The 16,082-nt window shown below is 44.0% G+C and overlaps 1 protein-coding gene across 25 annotated transcripts in view; it reads right to left on the bottom strand.

Moving 5' to 3' along the window:
• LIMCH1 (LIM and calponin homology domains 1) overlaps window positions 1–16,082 on the bottom strand; it is a 326,817-nt gene that overhangs the window by 42,959 nt on the left and 267,776 nt on the right. For all 25 annotated transcript variants that reach the window (XM_032334168.1, XM_032334160.1, XM_032334159.1 and 22 more), the window contains 4 exons: window positions 14,196–14,322; window positions 12,642–12,799; window positions 12,016–12,424; window positions 8,486–8,704 (listed from right to left, as the gene is read on the bottom strand). In XM_032334168.1, coding sequence (XP_032190059.1) covers window positions 8,486–8,704; window positions 12,016–12,424; window positions 12,642–12,799; window positions 14,196–14,322 — 913 coding nt within the window. The remainder of the gene's footprint in view (window positions 1–8,485; window positions 8,705–12,015; window positions 12,425–12,641; window positions 12,800–14,195; window positions 14,323–16,082) is intronic.

Below are 16,082 nucleotides of genomic sequence, written 5' to 3'. Positions count from 1 at the left end.
AACTGAACTACTAATAGTCTACTGATGAGCAGAAACTTTACCAATAACATGAAAGTTGATTAACACATATTTTGTGTGTTACATGTATTCCACACAAATTCTTAAAATAAAGTAAGAGAACTAAAGAAAATGTTACTAAGAAAATCATAAGGAAAATACATGCAGTACTGTATATATTGAAAAAAATCCACATGTAAGTGGACACATGTGCTTCAAACTGTGTTGTTCAAGAGTCAGCTGTGTATGTAATCAAGGGAAATCCCCAAAGACAGTTTAATTAGCTCGTGTCTGGCTCTCGCATCTTGAAGGTTTGTTATTTTTGTACTCACATCACTACTTCAAAGGAAATGAGCTCAAAATTGGCAGTTTTAACCTGATGGACTCCAAAATTTGCCTGAAACAAACCCGCCTTGCTGGAAAAGGCACTTTCCGACCCATACTTTCCTTTGGTTTCAGCTAAACAGGGAGATGCCTTCCCTTCTCCGACGGGTAACACTGTCTCAAGAATGACAACAGCAAGGAAGTAAGATCAGATCCCTGGCCTGAGTAGAAATGAGAGCACAGACAGGTTACAGGGGCCCAAGCAGGAGCCAGCTTCTCCTTGACCGAGAACATGATCCAAACTCGTTCTGCTGTCAGACTTAGCCCTGAGGTCAGGGGCTGGGGAGGGGGGTGGTGGCAGTGGGGGGGCGGTGGCAGTTTCTTGGCCCGAGAGGAATGTGGTCTTGCCACAAAATCTACCTAGCGTCTGGCTGTTCATTCTAACAAGGATCTCACTTGTGGGTTGGCCCCAGAGCAACACTGGAGAAGCAACTGGAAAGACAGAGCAGGAGAGCAGGAACGGTCCCGAGACCCAGAGCTTGGGTGGTCCTGTTCCCAGGACGGAGGAACGACTAGAAGTTGGGCTGATCATTTAACCTCTGTGGGTCGGAAGATGTGATACCCAACGTCCTTTCCTCAGCTTCCATTCTGTGACTGAGTGATTTCCTGGCTTCGGTCTCGAATGACTTCTCTGGACAGAAGCCTGGAAAATCAGTCTATTTATGTCTTGGCACCAGTGACCCAGGGGTCACATATGCCATGCATGTGTTTCCCCTTTCACTTTTATACCTCTGAGTATCTACTTTCACTGGGTAAAAGAGGATCTGCATGGGGGATCAGAGTCTTCACTCCTTAGCCTTTTGCTTTTTGCCTAAACTTTTCGAACCCACAATGTGAGGCTCTGGTCCAGGTAAATGGGATAGGTTCTTTTTTTTTTTAAAATTGTCTCTGATGTATCATCTGCAAATGCTTCTTTTCCTAAATACCTTCAATGACTTTTAATTTAACACTCCTCCCATTACTTCTAGATGGAGAAAAACAGTTTGTCAAGAAATGCTTGTTGACATTTGACATTGGAAAGGAATTTTGCAGTGGGTCTCAGTCGTAAGAAAAACAGCACCTACTCAAATGCCTTCCTCCAGCTCTCACTGCTTCAAGAAAGATCGGATTGTCTGTTTTCCTGGATTGGACAAGATTAGTAAGGCACTGAAATTTCCAAGAGGAAGGCCAAGGGCTGATATTATCAAGGCTGAAAAAAAAATAGACCTACCTTATTACTTAGCTTGAGAAGACAGACAAAATCGTTTAGAAACCTGCCAGCAACGTTTGGCCCTTGGTCAGGGAGGGAGGATTGCTATAGATTTGGGAGGAAGGAGCTGGCCAGCAGGACTCCCCCCACCCCCCACAACCCATGACAACATCGGGATGAGCTGGGGAGGAGGAGTGATTGGCAGGGTCTAGGTGGCAGAGGGAACAGACTTGGGAAAGAGGGAACAACAGGAGGAACAGAAAGACCTGAGGAAGTACCACACGGAGCATCTACAAGGCAGTCGGCCTCCTGGAAAAAGCTATTCACAGCCCTGTGCTTCTTAGTGAATTACAACTGGAACTACGAACAAGCCAAGCTGGACAATGACAAGAAATTCACCCCATTTGTTTGAAATTCACACCCTGTGCAAGATGGCGATTTTTGACGATCTTGCTTTAAACCCAAGAAACTTTATACCTACCCCTTTTCGGGGCTTCTGGAAACGGTACCGTCACTTTCTCCCATTGGTTGTACAACCCTATTAAAAATAACTTAAGGGCACCCCTGTCTGTGAGTCTGACGTCATGCCAAGTGCTTACTCTAGACAGGGATTCTCACACTAACCTTCAGAAGCATATACGACTATTATCTTTGTCTTTAATATAAACTGAGGCTCAGGTAGGGCTTAGATCTTTGACCTGCTACATGAAGTACTCTAGGTATTTTAGGAAAGGGCCATTTTTGGTACCACAGAGGAAGGAAGAGAGTCAAATACAAATTCAGCTCCTATGAAGTCCTTATTTTCCAATCCTGGATTCCAGGAGTCTGTATTTGTGCTAGGACATGGTTTTCTTACAGAAGCCAATATTTTAAAACACAAAATAAAACAAAAAGGTTTCTGTGGGGAAATATCTCAGGGGTAACCAGGTCAGGTCATGGGAGACCGGACCCCTTTGCTTAAAATATGTAACATCCTAGTCAACTGCATCACACTGTAGCCCTGTGACCGCTCCTGGAATCTTCTTGTGGCTTCCTCACCACTGTCCAAGCCTTTGCTTCTGCCGTTCCCAACGTGTGGAATAACCTGCTCCATTCCAATGCAAATCCCACACCCAAGGTCAAGTTTCCAAACCATGTCCCACATAAAACCTTTCCCACTAACCCCAACCATAAGGATCTTACCTGTTCTCTGCAAATCTTCCAACCCGCTAGCTAGTCTTCTGACTGTATTATCTAGCACTTAATTAAACTTTACTTTATATACTTTTCTGGCTGCTTTATGAAAACTGCCTTCCCAGCAAGTTTATGAGATTTTTTTTTTTCTTCCCTGCTTCAAAAATGGGGCAGAGAGTAATCCTTAATTCAGGCTTATCGGTGACCAGGCAACCAACTACTGGCAAAGTAACTGCAGTCACTATGTCATTACCTGACAGGTGATTCAGCTGAGGATGATGTGGAGTTTGCTGGTATCAATAGATACAGCCAGAGTATTAAAAAATAATAATAATAACACGCTTAACTTCATTGAGGCTCCATTTCTTAAGCAAGAAAGCAACGGTTCCGAGAGTTTTAAATGAGAAAGGTGAGGGAGAAAGAAATCAGAGAGAGGACATAATATCGCACAAAAGTGGCCGTGCTGGCCCCAGAGGCTGAGAGTCCAACCTCAGCCTGTCCCCCGCAACGGGAGTCTTGCGGTCACCCTCCCCTGCCGCCCTGCTTCATGGTCTGAATGGACACTCCTGCCTACGGCTGCCATGCCCTTTGAGCAGTTCCAGCTCGCCCTGGACAGCTGTGACATTTTGGTGGTGGGGGAGGTTACTCCTCTGTAAAGAGTGTATCTGTTGGGAATGCAGTTTTTGGAAGAAAGACGCCATTTAAAGAGAACACTATTCCTTTCACGGCCCCGCAGAATGGGGCACATGAATGAGAAAATAGTGCATCGAGTCCAAGCTGGTCTCCGGCCCGGCAGGAGGGAGGCTCTGAGGGGCAGCCCCTCTGTTTTAGGTGGTCCCCCTATTTTGCCATGACCACCGAATTCCACCACTTCAACGGCAATACACCGGCTGTAACATAGTCAAGAAATGCTTTTCCTGGAATATGGGCAAGGACATGAAGTGAGGCGTCGGTTTATTGGGAGAAGACATGTTTTTCAAATGACTCTTGGAATAACACATTGGGAACGGAAAACTTTTGGTGTCGTAAGTTGTGAGTATGAAGACTGTTTTAATAATGAGCCTACATTCTGCGTAGGAGAGCTGACCTCTTGGCTTACAGTCTAACAGATGCATACAGGTAGTGATTTACCCAGAAAACACTGTTCTAGCCCCTGCCATAGCTGAGTCAAGGGCCTGGAGTATAGAGTCGGGGAAATAAAGGGTACTTCCTATTCAGAACCACCATGGCTTCTGAACTAGAAATGACTCCAAACAGGGTGGTTTTTCTTTCTTTCCTTTTGCTTTCTTTAAAAAGATTTGTTTCTTTGGGGCACCTGGGTGGCTCAGTGGGTTAAAGCCTCTGCCTTTGGCTCAGGTCATGATCCCAAGGTCCTGAGATCGAGTCCCGCATCAGGTTTTCTGCTCAGTGGGGAGTCTGCTTTCCCCTCTCTCTCTGCCTCCCTCTCTGCCTATTTGTGATCTCTGTCAAATAAATAAAATCTTAAAAAAAAGATTTGTTTCTTTGATAGAGAGAGAGAGAGAAGGAGGGAGAGAGAGCACATTTGGGCAGGGCAGAGGGAGAAGGAGAAAGAATCTGAAGCAGACTCCACATTGAGCACAGAGCCCGACGCCGGGCTCCATCTCACGACCCTGAGATCACGATCTGTGCTGAAACCAAGAGTCAGATGCTTAACCGACTATGCAACCCAGGTAGCCCCAACTCTAGGCAGTTTTTTTTTCAAGTAAGAGATCTATAAAGGAAGAGGCTCCCAGGCTTTTCCAAGAGTTTGGACCTACATCTTGAGTCTGTCCAGGATCAGGCTGTTTCAGGGGAAGAAAATCCACCGGGCCACCTTTTGTTTGGGGCTTTTCTTGTTATACTGTATACATTACTGAAGTAAGATGATTTCTTTCAAATTATCTAATTTTGCTTCTCTTCAAACAAGATACTTTTGGGGATATACAATCAATGTGAAATATTTCAATCCATCTTCTCTTGGCCTTTAGGGAGGTTAACTACTATTAAAGTGGAAAATGCCTGTCATTAAACAGAAAACAGGCTATTTTTTTAATTTGCTAACTGTCAAAAGAAGAATATGACTCATTATCAAGAATGAGTATATTTTTAAAGGGAGGCTATACTGCTCTAAAAACAAACCAACCCCCTTTTCTTCTGTTTCAGGAGTCTTCTGCTTAATGCCACCAGTAAAGCTTTTTTTTCCCCAAAGGGTTAAAAACTTAGAACAAGAGAAATTAAATAGTTGGTTTAGGAGGTTTAGGCATTATACCACCTAGTCTCTTCACTTATTCCTTTAACTTCAATCAGGAATAAAATCCATTCATTGAAGGGCAGGGTTTCCCCCAAACTCAAACAACAAAACGGCCAGAGGGCAGAACTGGTGAGAGATAAAATGTAGGCGTGTGCCTGACTGTACACCCCTCAGGGTTTGTTCTTATAATTTATCTGCTGGGCCTAAGTAAGGCCTGTGTACCTCTATTATGTGGCAAGTGTCATGGACCAAGCATGACACCAACACTGTTGCTTTTGCAAAGTATAATGAGAAAGAGCTGAGCTTCACAGTACATGCAAAGGGCCTGTGACCCTAGTAGTCAAACTGAGTCATGGAATGGTACTGATCAGGGAACTTCAGAAATGCTTAACACTAAGTCTGGCAAAAGACAAATAAGAACAGAATTACTAATTGTCCCAGAAAAGCAATTCTACCACTATAATATCTAATTAATTACAGAAACTTCTAATTTAAAATTAAGAGCATATATGGACTCTACCAGTAAAGTTCCCATGCTAGTAGCAAAACTCAATATTTCGTCTTATGATAATTAGTAAAAATTCTTCAGAGATGATAACATTTATGCAAATGAAAAGTGAAATTAAATTCCATGTTGAGAGACTCAGCATTTGCCTGGATCACAAAACTTTGCTCCTGGAGACCAGTAAATGTGTTACCATGTGAGGAAATTATTTTGGTTTATTCCCCTTTGCAACTCCATAGGACTTGAGCACCGTAGGGAAGAATTACATCCTCTTAGCTCCTCTGAGAAAACACATTTCATTCTTCCTCAAAAGAAAAATCCCAGAATGAAACTGGACCATTATCTTACACCACATATAAAAATTAATTCAAAATGGATTAGGGGCTTAAACGTCATACCAAAAACCATAAAATATTTAGAAGAAATTATAGGCAGTAAGTTCCTTGACATTTGTTTTAGCAGTATTTGTTTGGACAAGTCTCCTCAGGGTAACAAAAGCTACAATTGAAAAAAAATAAAACAAAACAAAACCAGGATTACATCAAACTGAAAAGCTTTTGTGCAACAAAGGAAACCATCAGCAAATGAAAAGGCAACCTACTGAATGGGAGAAGATACTTGTAAGTCATACATCTGATATGGAGTTAATATCTGAAATATACAAATAATTTATACAACAATATAAAAAAAACTAATTTAAAAATGGTAAGAGGACTTGAATAGATACTTTCCCCAAGAAGACAGACATATGGCCAACAGGCACATGAAAAGATGTTCAACATCAGTCATCATCAGGGAAATGCAAATCAAAATCACAACGAGCTATCAGTTCACTCCTGTCAGATTGGCTACTATCGAAAAGACAGAACATAAGAATTGGCAAGGATGGAGAGAAAAGGGAATCTTTGTGCAGTGTTGATGAAAATGCAAATGGTGCAGCCACTGTGGAAAGCAGGATAAAGGGTCCTCAAAAAATTAAAAATAGAACTACCTTATGATCAAACAATTCCACTTCTGGATATTTATCCAAAGTAAATGAGACACCAATTCAAAGAGATATATGCACCCCTATGCTTATTGCAGTATTATTTATAAAAGCCAAGATATGGGACAATGGATAGCTAAGTGTCCATTGATAGATGAATGGATAAATAAGATGTGGTATATATGTACAACAGAATATTACTTAGCTGTGAAAAAGGAGATCTTGCCATTTGAGACAACATAGATGGACGTAGAGGGTGTAATGCTAAGTGAAATAGGTCAGGCAGAGAGAGACAAATATTGTATGAGGAATCCAAAAAACAAAACAAGTGAAAAACAAAACAGACTCCTAGATAATGGAAGCAAACTGTTTGATACCAGAGTGGGGTGGGGCTTGGGGGGCAGAAAAAATAATTTCAGGGGATAAAGAGAGACAAGCTCCCAGGAATAAAATAAGTAAGTCATGGGGATATAATGTTCAGATAGGAAATACAGTCAAGGATATTGTAAAAACTTTGGATGGGGGTGGATGGTAACCGGGCTTATTGTGGGCATCGATCGTAATGTGTAAAGATCTTGAATCACTATGATGTACACCTGAAATTAACAGGATAGGATATGTCAATTGTGCTACAATTAGAAAAAAAGATAAGAGACAAGAAGGTGTCTCCAGGGATAAGCAAAATGAGACCCAGTCCACTGGTGAGTTTAGCTAGCTGGGTCTTCTAACTCAGCCTTGGAAGCAGAAGACAAGTTCCCTTGGGGGTCAAACCTTCCTAGGCTCTGGGGGTAAAATCGTGACAGTGTCCCCCATCCTTTGTAATTGCAATCCAAACGCTATCAATGAAAACTACAGAAATCAGCGTCTGGTGAGGACAAACGAGGTTGTGCGGAATCCAGTGTGCACCCTAAAAGCTGGGCTGTGTCTGTGGCCCTGAAAGTTTGGGTCTGAGCCGCAAAACCAGCGTGAGCCCTTCGGGGGAGAGACCTAAGAAAGGGTCATCTTTCCGACTCTGTTTTACATACCAAACCAGCAAACAATAGAAAATTGAGTTTTCTCTCCTGTAATTGTTGAATCGCCTGACATTTTGCAGCTTGGCTATTCAATAGTTGCTTCCAATTGTTCTCAATTTAAGGGGCTAAGCTAAGAACACCTTTTATCGCTTTTAGTGTTTGGGGGGCTTTTTGTTTGTTTTTAAGCTAATAAGACAGATATCCTTTTATACATATTGTCAAGGATGGAAAGCCAGGTTCTTAGGGCACCAGTCATTTTCACAGTGCATAAACAGGTCTGATGGGGAACAAATAAGGGGTGGAGAAAAGTATTTTAGAGATTTATTTATTTTTCTATAACACTAGATACCAAGAATGTGAAGACAAAAAGAAGTTTCTCTTATTCATAAGTGATAATATAACTTCTATTATACCCCACCAACTGGGGTTGAATTGCGTCTCCTACAGCCCCCCAAATTCATATGCTGAAGTCCTAACTCCTAGTACCTCAGAGTGGGACCTTCCTTGGTATAGTATCATTGCAGGTATAATGGGTTAGGGTTAGCTGCGGCCACAGTGGAGTGGAGTGGGCCCAGGATGTCTGGTGTCCTTATAAAAAGGGTAGACTTGGACACAGACAAGTACGCAGATGGAATGCCACGTGAAGAAGGCGGCACAGATCAGGGGAAGCCTTCTACAAGCCAAGGAATACCAGAAAGTGCTAGCAAACCACCAAAAAGTAGCAGAGAGACGTGGAACAGAGTCTCCCTCACAGCCAACAGAAGGAACCAACCCTGCCAATACCTTGAATTTGGACATCTGGCCAGCACGACTATGAAACGATTAATTTCTGGCGTTTAAGCTACTCCGTTAGCTTTGTTAGGCAGCCTTAACAAAATATTATACCTACAGAGAGAGCAATGGTGGTTATCAAGACCTACTTATTTTTAAAAACAGATTCTTTCACAGTGGAATTAGCCCCAAAAGGAAAAGAAAAGTGTGTTCTTACTCTTAGTTCTTGGGCAACAGAATTTGGCTTCTTTATGCTGATCTCAATGCTACTGTTGCCTTGTTTGAGCTCCACTAGAGACCCATGCACTCTGGCCACACCTTCAAACATCTGGGATTTGGTTAACGAGGGGGCAGGGGCCACCGCAGGACCTTCTTTCTCCTTCTCCATCTTGTCACCATGAACTGTTTCTCCATTCACGCTGACTTTCCCATCTACCTATAGGAAACACAAGAACAAAAACAGATGCTATTTCCCAGTGGAAGACTATAACAATGAAAGAACACATTTAGAGTCACAGTAAAACATTACCGTTTATTAATCATAGTCCAGCACAAAATAAGGTCTCTCATATGCTTCCATCGGTTCTAGAAATGAAGGCTCTATGGGCCTCTTTAAAAGGTCATCTGTCTTCTCAGGCCCCTTCATTTTGGATTAAATTTCGTGACTGCCTTACTCGGGGTGTGCTCTTACTTTAGAGTATATCCTCAGACACTCATAATGCACTCTATGTTAATTAATTGATTTTAAATAAAATTTTAAAAAATAAAGTGTAGGAAACCAAGGAGTCTTAAGCATAAATACACACCACAAACCTGGATTGTAGCACTTCATTTAAATTCTGAATGCTATGCCAGAGTTTTGAGGCTTTTTTTTTTTTTTTTCCTGGTTAGCCTACAAATTAGGTAGAACCCACCTAGGTCAGGAATCTTCTACAGCTTATCCTGTGGTAAGGGGGCAATGGGTACATTTTTGCAGGCTAACATGAGGGCCCCTGGCCGGATGCTATGCTAAATCACAGTAAATCCCTATTTGCAGTTCATTTTCCAATCCCAATTTTCTCAAGAACAAAAGGCCATACACATTAAAATATTTTTGCTTTGTTCCCATGTCTAGGGAAGGTGGTAAAGGCAAGAAAGGAGGAGCCGAGGGGGTGGTTAATTAGTCTGGCTTATTGAACGGCATCTAGAACTTTCTGTCTTTAAGCCTGAGGTAATGGATAGAGAGGTTATGGGAGGAAGCTCTGCCCTCTGACAGCCTCAGGTTCAATCCTGGCTCTACCATTTAAAAACCACATAATCTTGAACAAGTGTCTTCTCCTCTGTGTTCAGGGTCCCCGTCTACCAAGTTTATAATAACTGCATTTCCCTGCTAGTGCCACTGAGGGGATTTTTATGGGTTAACATATGTGCAGAGCTTGGAAGAATATCTGGCACGTTTTATGTATATAAATATTAGCTATTATTTTTACGAGACTTTCTAAAATCCTTCAAAAGGAATCATGGAAGGCCAGATATTAGTTACAGCTTATTTACCTTAATCCAGTGGCTTGCGTAATTTATTGTCTGTGAGCCATAAGAAGAAACTTAAACCACAACTAAGCACACCCAAGTAAATATAGCTGAATAGGAGTTTTTGTAAAACAGTATTTACTTTTATTATGTGTGATGTACCAGACTTTTTTTTAACCCCTTGTATTTTACTTTATTTTAAAAATTACTGATACCAAGCCACTAAACCGATTTCATAACACAGCAATAGGTAGCAAATCTCACTTTGAAAAACATGGACTTAGGGGCACCTGGGTGGCTCAGCTGGTTAAGTATCTACCTTCAGCTCAGGTCACGATCCCAGGGTCCTGGGATCGAGCCCCACATTAGGCTTCTTGCTCAGCGAGGAGCCTGCTTCTCCCTCTCCCCACTGCTCGTGCTCTCTCACTCTCTCTCTAATAAATAAATAAAATCTTTTTTTAAAAAAGAGGGAGAAGAACACTACCCTATACTATTTCATTTGATTTTTCTTTACTCTTAATTCTGTCCTGGGAAACGAAGTCTGTATTCTCTGGCTCCCTCACCCCACTGTCCTACTCACAAGAAAACACACACACACACACACACACACACACTCCTCTTAGCTTCTGTCCTGGCATTATCTAGTAACAACTTTCCACATACTACCTTTGACCATAACGGGGTTCACCTGCTCAGTTGCGGGGCTGTGATTAGGGCTGATAAGCCAAGCCTGTAATGACTCAAGGGCTCATTAGTGGTCAAGAGTGAACCCCAGCTCTAAGATCTCTACTCGGTTCTTCTCCATGAATGCTCTTGCGGGGGACTTAAACATTATTTTTGCCACAACGGTGAGAGACAGGGTTTCCTCAGGACCAAAGTCTTGGCATCAAGTCATCTGTCATAACTCTTATGTTTAAATGATCACCTCGCACTATTTATATAAAGGAGGGGAAGTAGACATCTGGATTATCTGATCAGAGGCCTCAGATACCAAGTTAAATAAATGTATTTCTTACCCCCATTGTGGGCCACCTCAACATCAAACCTTCCTTCATGAAATATCATAGAAGGTTCTGGAAAGGTCATGGGCCCTGGGTGAAGGAGAGCTGGTGCCGTACTAGGCAGCATACTGAGCATGTCTGGGGACATGCTTATCTGTGTGTGAGCCTACACGGTGAGTAGCTCATTTCCTCAGGAAAACGCATGTATATATTCAATAAGAGCTATGCCCCGGGCACCGAGGCCAGGCTCCCAGGACAAAGCTGTGAACAACAAAGACACAGCCCCAGTCCTTCGAGGGACACACATCTCAACTCAACACAGATGAGACATCCAGGATTCCCTTCTTTCGTTCTATTGAAGCCTAAGGCACAGACTTTCAAGATCCATTCTGAGTTACTTAATCAGAAAGTGTATATACAGTTTGGTTCCCTCTGAAATTCAATAGGAAGATACATGACATCACATTGCTCAACTAGTTTAGCCAAGTAATCTTTCTTTATAGTCATGTGCCCCTGTCTCCTGCTGATGAATTCCACCTCTGTCTTCTATTAAGAACCCATGTGGTGTGCAGGGACAATGAGAACTGATTTTTCTTTGTAGTCAGAAGAGCTTAAGTCAAAGAACGAGTGTTTCCTTGGGATATGAGGGAAAACACCAGAAATCGAAGCAGTGGAAAGACATTTGGTGGTCATAGGTTCTTTGGTTCTGGAACATTACATAGTCATTGGTAGAAAACAACCTAGTTTCTTTCCCCTTTAAAAATATTCGTAAAACCCTGTCTCATCTGAGAATCAAATACATCCCATGCTCCTATGTATTCCTTGTATTGTCTCTTTCCTTTTGCAATTGTAGCATCTTTCTGGATATGATGTCAAATTCTTTAAAAAGAAGAGGTAGCTGCATATACTTCTACTTAAACCAAAGGCAATGACAATTTGGTTTGGAGGAATTCACTATACCTCCACAGGGCTGGAGATCCCCAAGGTTTTACTGAATTAAGGGTTGGGGACCACTACTCTAGAGAGACACGCCATTATATCGAACTGGGAAACACACCTCGCTCCTTTAACTATTTGCAAAGCAAATCTCCTGAGACATAAACTTCACAGTCATCAACGGTAATACATATCATTTCTGTTTGATCAACAGAATTGCATCTTCTTGGGGGCAAGATGCTTCTTTCCGCTAATTACCCAGAGTTCACTTTTGATTCTCCTCTTAAGGAATGCATCCTACCTTAAAGGTCTTCAGAACCTCTTGCGAGTTTTTGGGCTGGGAATAAGGCTTGGGTGTCAGCATAGGCACAGCTTTGGGGGTGACAGTTTTGCTTGGAGACCCGCTGCCTGCTGGCGTGCTGGTGTCCAGAACGCTGGTCCGAGTGATGGTGGTCTCCACAGTGGCAGTGAACTTGGGTGGGGGCAGTGACTGTCGCCGCAGGTACTTCATGGGGCTAGGGTCATTCAGGAAGGGGGTTAAATTTGGCTCTGTGGAATGGCTTCTTTCCAGAATTTTTGGCATCTCCAAGCGTTCGAGAACAGCCTCGCTGATGGTGAACCGCTCGATGTATTGTTGAAGGATCCCCTCTGCCTCTTCCTGGGACCGTGCGTTCTTATAGGCTTCATGCAACTCCCTCTCTCGCCGCTCTCTAAAGGATGGGTAAGGGAGGGGAAGCAAGCACAGAGTCAACCGTCACAAAAATTGCAAAGACGACCTTGGCAGCAGCCAAGACTGAGCCGAAGGGGGAGCCCAGGGAGTCTGTGATGTTGGCATCAGAGCCTTTGTGATAACCAACGATTTTTAGAAAAAGCACATCTAGATACCATTGCACATGGACAACAACGATGATGACAGAAAGGACTCACTTTTCTTGAACAATTTCTCTGTAGGTTTTGATGCTTTTCCTTCGTTCACTTGTTCCGTCCTCTCCAGCCAGTAACTTCTCCATTTTCTTCCTTTCTTCCTCTTTTTTGATTAAGTCCTGAGAAGCACTTCTTCTACGGCTCTTCCAGCGAGCCAGGTCCTAGGGGGTAGGGGGCAAAGGGTCAACAGAACGTACTTCCACAGGCCTGCACACAATTCCATTTCTACTCTGCTGAGTGGAGTGGGCACTGACTATGGGCCCACCACGATGTGAGGCCAGGCCTACTCAATCCAGGGTAAGTCTGGTGAGAACAGGGATGCCCCAGAGGCAGGAAGCATTCCCATAGAACCACAGTATCCAGAGTGGGCCAGCACCCTCATTTAAACATGATAATGGGAACTACGCCTTCACATCTCATATCAGCTGCTAAATTTTAAAGTATTGCTTCACAGGGCACCGTAAGAAGCTTCGTTTCCTCCAGTGTATGACCTGCACATTGTGAACGGACTTGCTGACAAGAGAATGGGAGGAATCAACCACAGACCGACACAATTCGCTCAGGGAAGGAACAAAAGGCAGAAATAATGATTTCTGGGACGCTGGAGTCAGATGGGTGGGATCAAAGCTGTGGGAGAGGGTCTCGGTGCCACCTGTTCCCATGCTTTGGGATCTCAGCATGTTTGTCAGCCTCTCTACACCTCAGTTTCCTGATCCCTAAAATGAGGATGACAGTGACAGGTCCTCTTCCCAGCCTATGGCGAGGGTTAAATGACATAGTGCCTACAAGGTGCCAGCTCGATAAATGGCAGACCTGATTCTTACTACATTTCATGGACTTGAACTTTTCTGACTGATGGTGCGGTCAAACCCGCAAGGGCAACCTCAGAGAGCTCTGGGAGGACCACAGGGAAGAATCCAGGCTCCCTCCCATTATCCCCGTCTCCCAGCTCTTCTCCGTGCTGGCTCTTCCCTGGTTCTCATCCTGGCTCCCTCCCTCACTAGCTGTGAGACTCTGGACAAGTTACTCAGCTGTTCTGGGACTCATCTGTGGAACTGAGGACGGTACTAGATGCTAGCTGACTGAGTCACTAAGGAAACGGAAGAAAGCCTACACGTAAGGCAGTTAGAACAGTGTCTGTGACTGGTACGCTTTTGACGTTGGCGCCTACCGTTGCCGTCAGCAGCAGACACATTATCCATTTCAATATAGCATCTCGAAAGACAGTGCATCTTCAATTCTAGGTCCCATGCCAGGCGCCTCTCACCCGCATCCCACCCCTCCCTTTGTGGCCAACCTTCTAGCAGGGGGGACTTGTGCAGTACCTGTCTGCGTCCTTCAATCTTCACCTCCGTGTTGTCATCTACCTTCCTTGAATTCCCACACCTCCTGTGTCCGTGTTTGAAATCCCCCAGGGGCTCCCTCCCCCTGCCTGGCTTTCAAGTCCAAGTCTACCCGCCCCACCTCTCTTCCTGCTGTTGTGGGGTGGGGGGGGGGGCCTCTAGCCCACGGTGCTGGGCAGCCTCCCCGTGGCCCATACCCTTGGCCTGCACTCACATCTTGCCATTTGTCGTCCTCTTCCCGCAGCTGGTTATTTATCAGCTGGAGCTGCTCCTGGCGGGCCCTGCTGTGCGGCTGCACCGTGGCCTCCTCCTCACACCGCATGTCAAACATACTCGTGCTCCTGAGTGTGGAGAGAAAAGAGACAAAAATGGACCGGTGCCCGGGGTGTGCTCTGCGCGTTCTGCCGCGCGGGGGCGCTACCGCGCTGACCAAACGGCCCCTTTCCCTCCGCAGCTCAAGGCAGCAGCGCGATGCGGCGTGTTGCGAAGCCCCAGGCGGCAGCCGGCATGCGGGCACCCCCGCCTCTTCTTTTGCTCCCAAAGCCAAAAGGGGACCATCTTTGCCTTCAGGGGTGGCTGCAGCAAGTCAATGAAATTTTTTTTAAAGATTTTATTTATTTATTTGACGAGAGAGCGAGAGACACAAGCAGGCAGAGCAGCAGAGGCAGAGGGAGAAGCAGGCTTCCCACTGAGCAGGGAGCGCGATGCGGGGCTCGATCCCAGCACTCTGGGACTATGACCTGAGCCAAAGGCAGTCGCTTAATCACCTGAGCCACCCAGGCGCCCCAAGTCAATGTAATTTTATACCTAGGTGCCAAAACGTGTTTACATATGAGCTAGAAAAAGGTATTTGGGCTCTTTGTATTAGGAAACAAAATGCAGAGAAATTAAAATGTATAACGTGGAGAGAATTTATGGGCAAGGAGGGTGGCATTCCGTGAAGCAAAACTTCATTACGGTAAATGCTTGTGCAACGAACTGTCCTACGTGTTTTCTCATGAAGGCAGTTTCTCCACTTAAAAAAAAAAAAAAATCATCCAGCCTCAAGTCTAAGACACCCAACTTCTCATACTGAAGTTTCTGAATTGTGGATGCATCCAAGAACTATGCATTGGCGATTCATATGTTTGCTGTGGTTATTTCTATTTCCTGTAAAAATGCCCATAATTTGGAAGTGCAGTTGATAGCATCTCGGAATCAAGAAAAAAAGGTATTTTATCGCAAGATTAAGGAATAAAATGTATAAATCATTCTATACTTTGCATCTTAATTTTCTCACAAGCATTTTACCTCTTTTTTGTCAGGATACTTCTGAGTTTACTCTTTTACAAGAAAAAGCTTAGGGAAAGCAATTTTTTTAAGCCCTTAAGCTGTACATATTACTGATATGTTCTATAGGATCTTCGTAAATGTTGGGCGAGACCATAGGGCCTCTTCTGTGGTGCTTACACAGACCTTTGTTACAGCAAAAGCTGAAGCAGCAAGATGAAGACAGAAATAAAAACCAAAGCAAAATCCTCAAAGAAATGAGCTCTGGGACCAAGGGGTTACACAGTCCAAAAGCAAGAAACGGAGGTTCACTATTAAACTCTAAGAACAGAAGACTGTGACAGTCCATTTTTAAAGCCAGCTTAACACAAAGAAAAAGAAAAGCCATGCACTTAGACACCACTTAATTCTAGACATCATCGATGATGTCCCAAATAGTTCTCCCCGTGGGGAGACAATGGACAGCAGCAGTGTTCCTGGACGCCAGTGGGTCCTGAGCAGACAGCCTCTCTGGAAGGGGAAGACAGATCCTCAGTGCAATGGCTGCCCGCCTTCATTTCGATGCATTCAAAATGAACTGCATGGCTCTGTTGGGTGCCTCTTCCTTCTCTCTAGGGCTTGGACTATTTAAGTCTGACCTAAGATAGCTAAAACTGAAGACTGTACTTGCAATCTGTCTTACCCAAGAGTATTCGAATACTCTGACTGCATAGAAGGACCTTTCCCTGAGGCCTGTTTGGCACAAATATGACAGGCCACCATGGGGAACTGCCCCTACGTACCCAGTGGATAGTGTTGGCTATGGCAGCTACGTCTTCTAGAAAGATAAACT

This window comes from Mustela erminea, chromosome 2, assembly GCF_009829155.1.
Source record: "Mustela erminea isolate mMusErm1 chromosome 2, mMusErm1.Pri, whole genome shotgun sequence".
In the NCBI taxonomy this organism is placed as follows: domain Eukaryota; kingdom Metazoa; phylum Chordata; class Mammalia; order Carnivora; family Mustelidae; genus Mustela; species Mustela erminea.
Note: the sequence above shows the minus strand (reverse complement) of the source record. Positions and strands in the feature narration are given on the sequence as shown.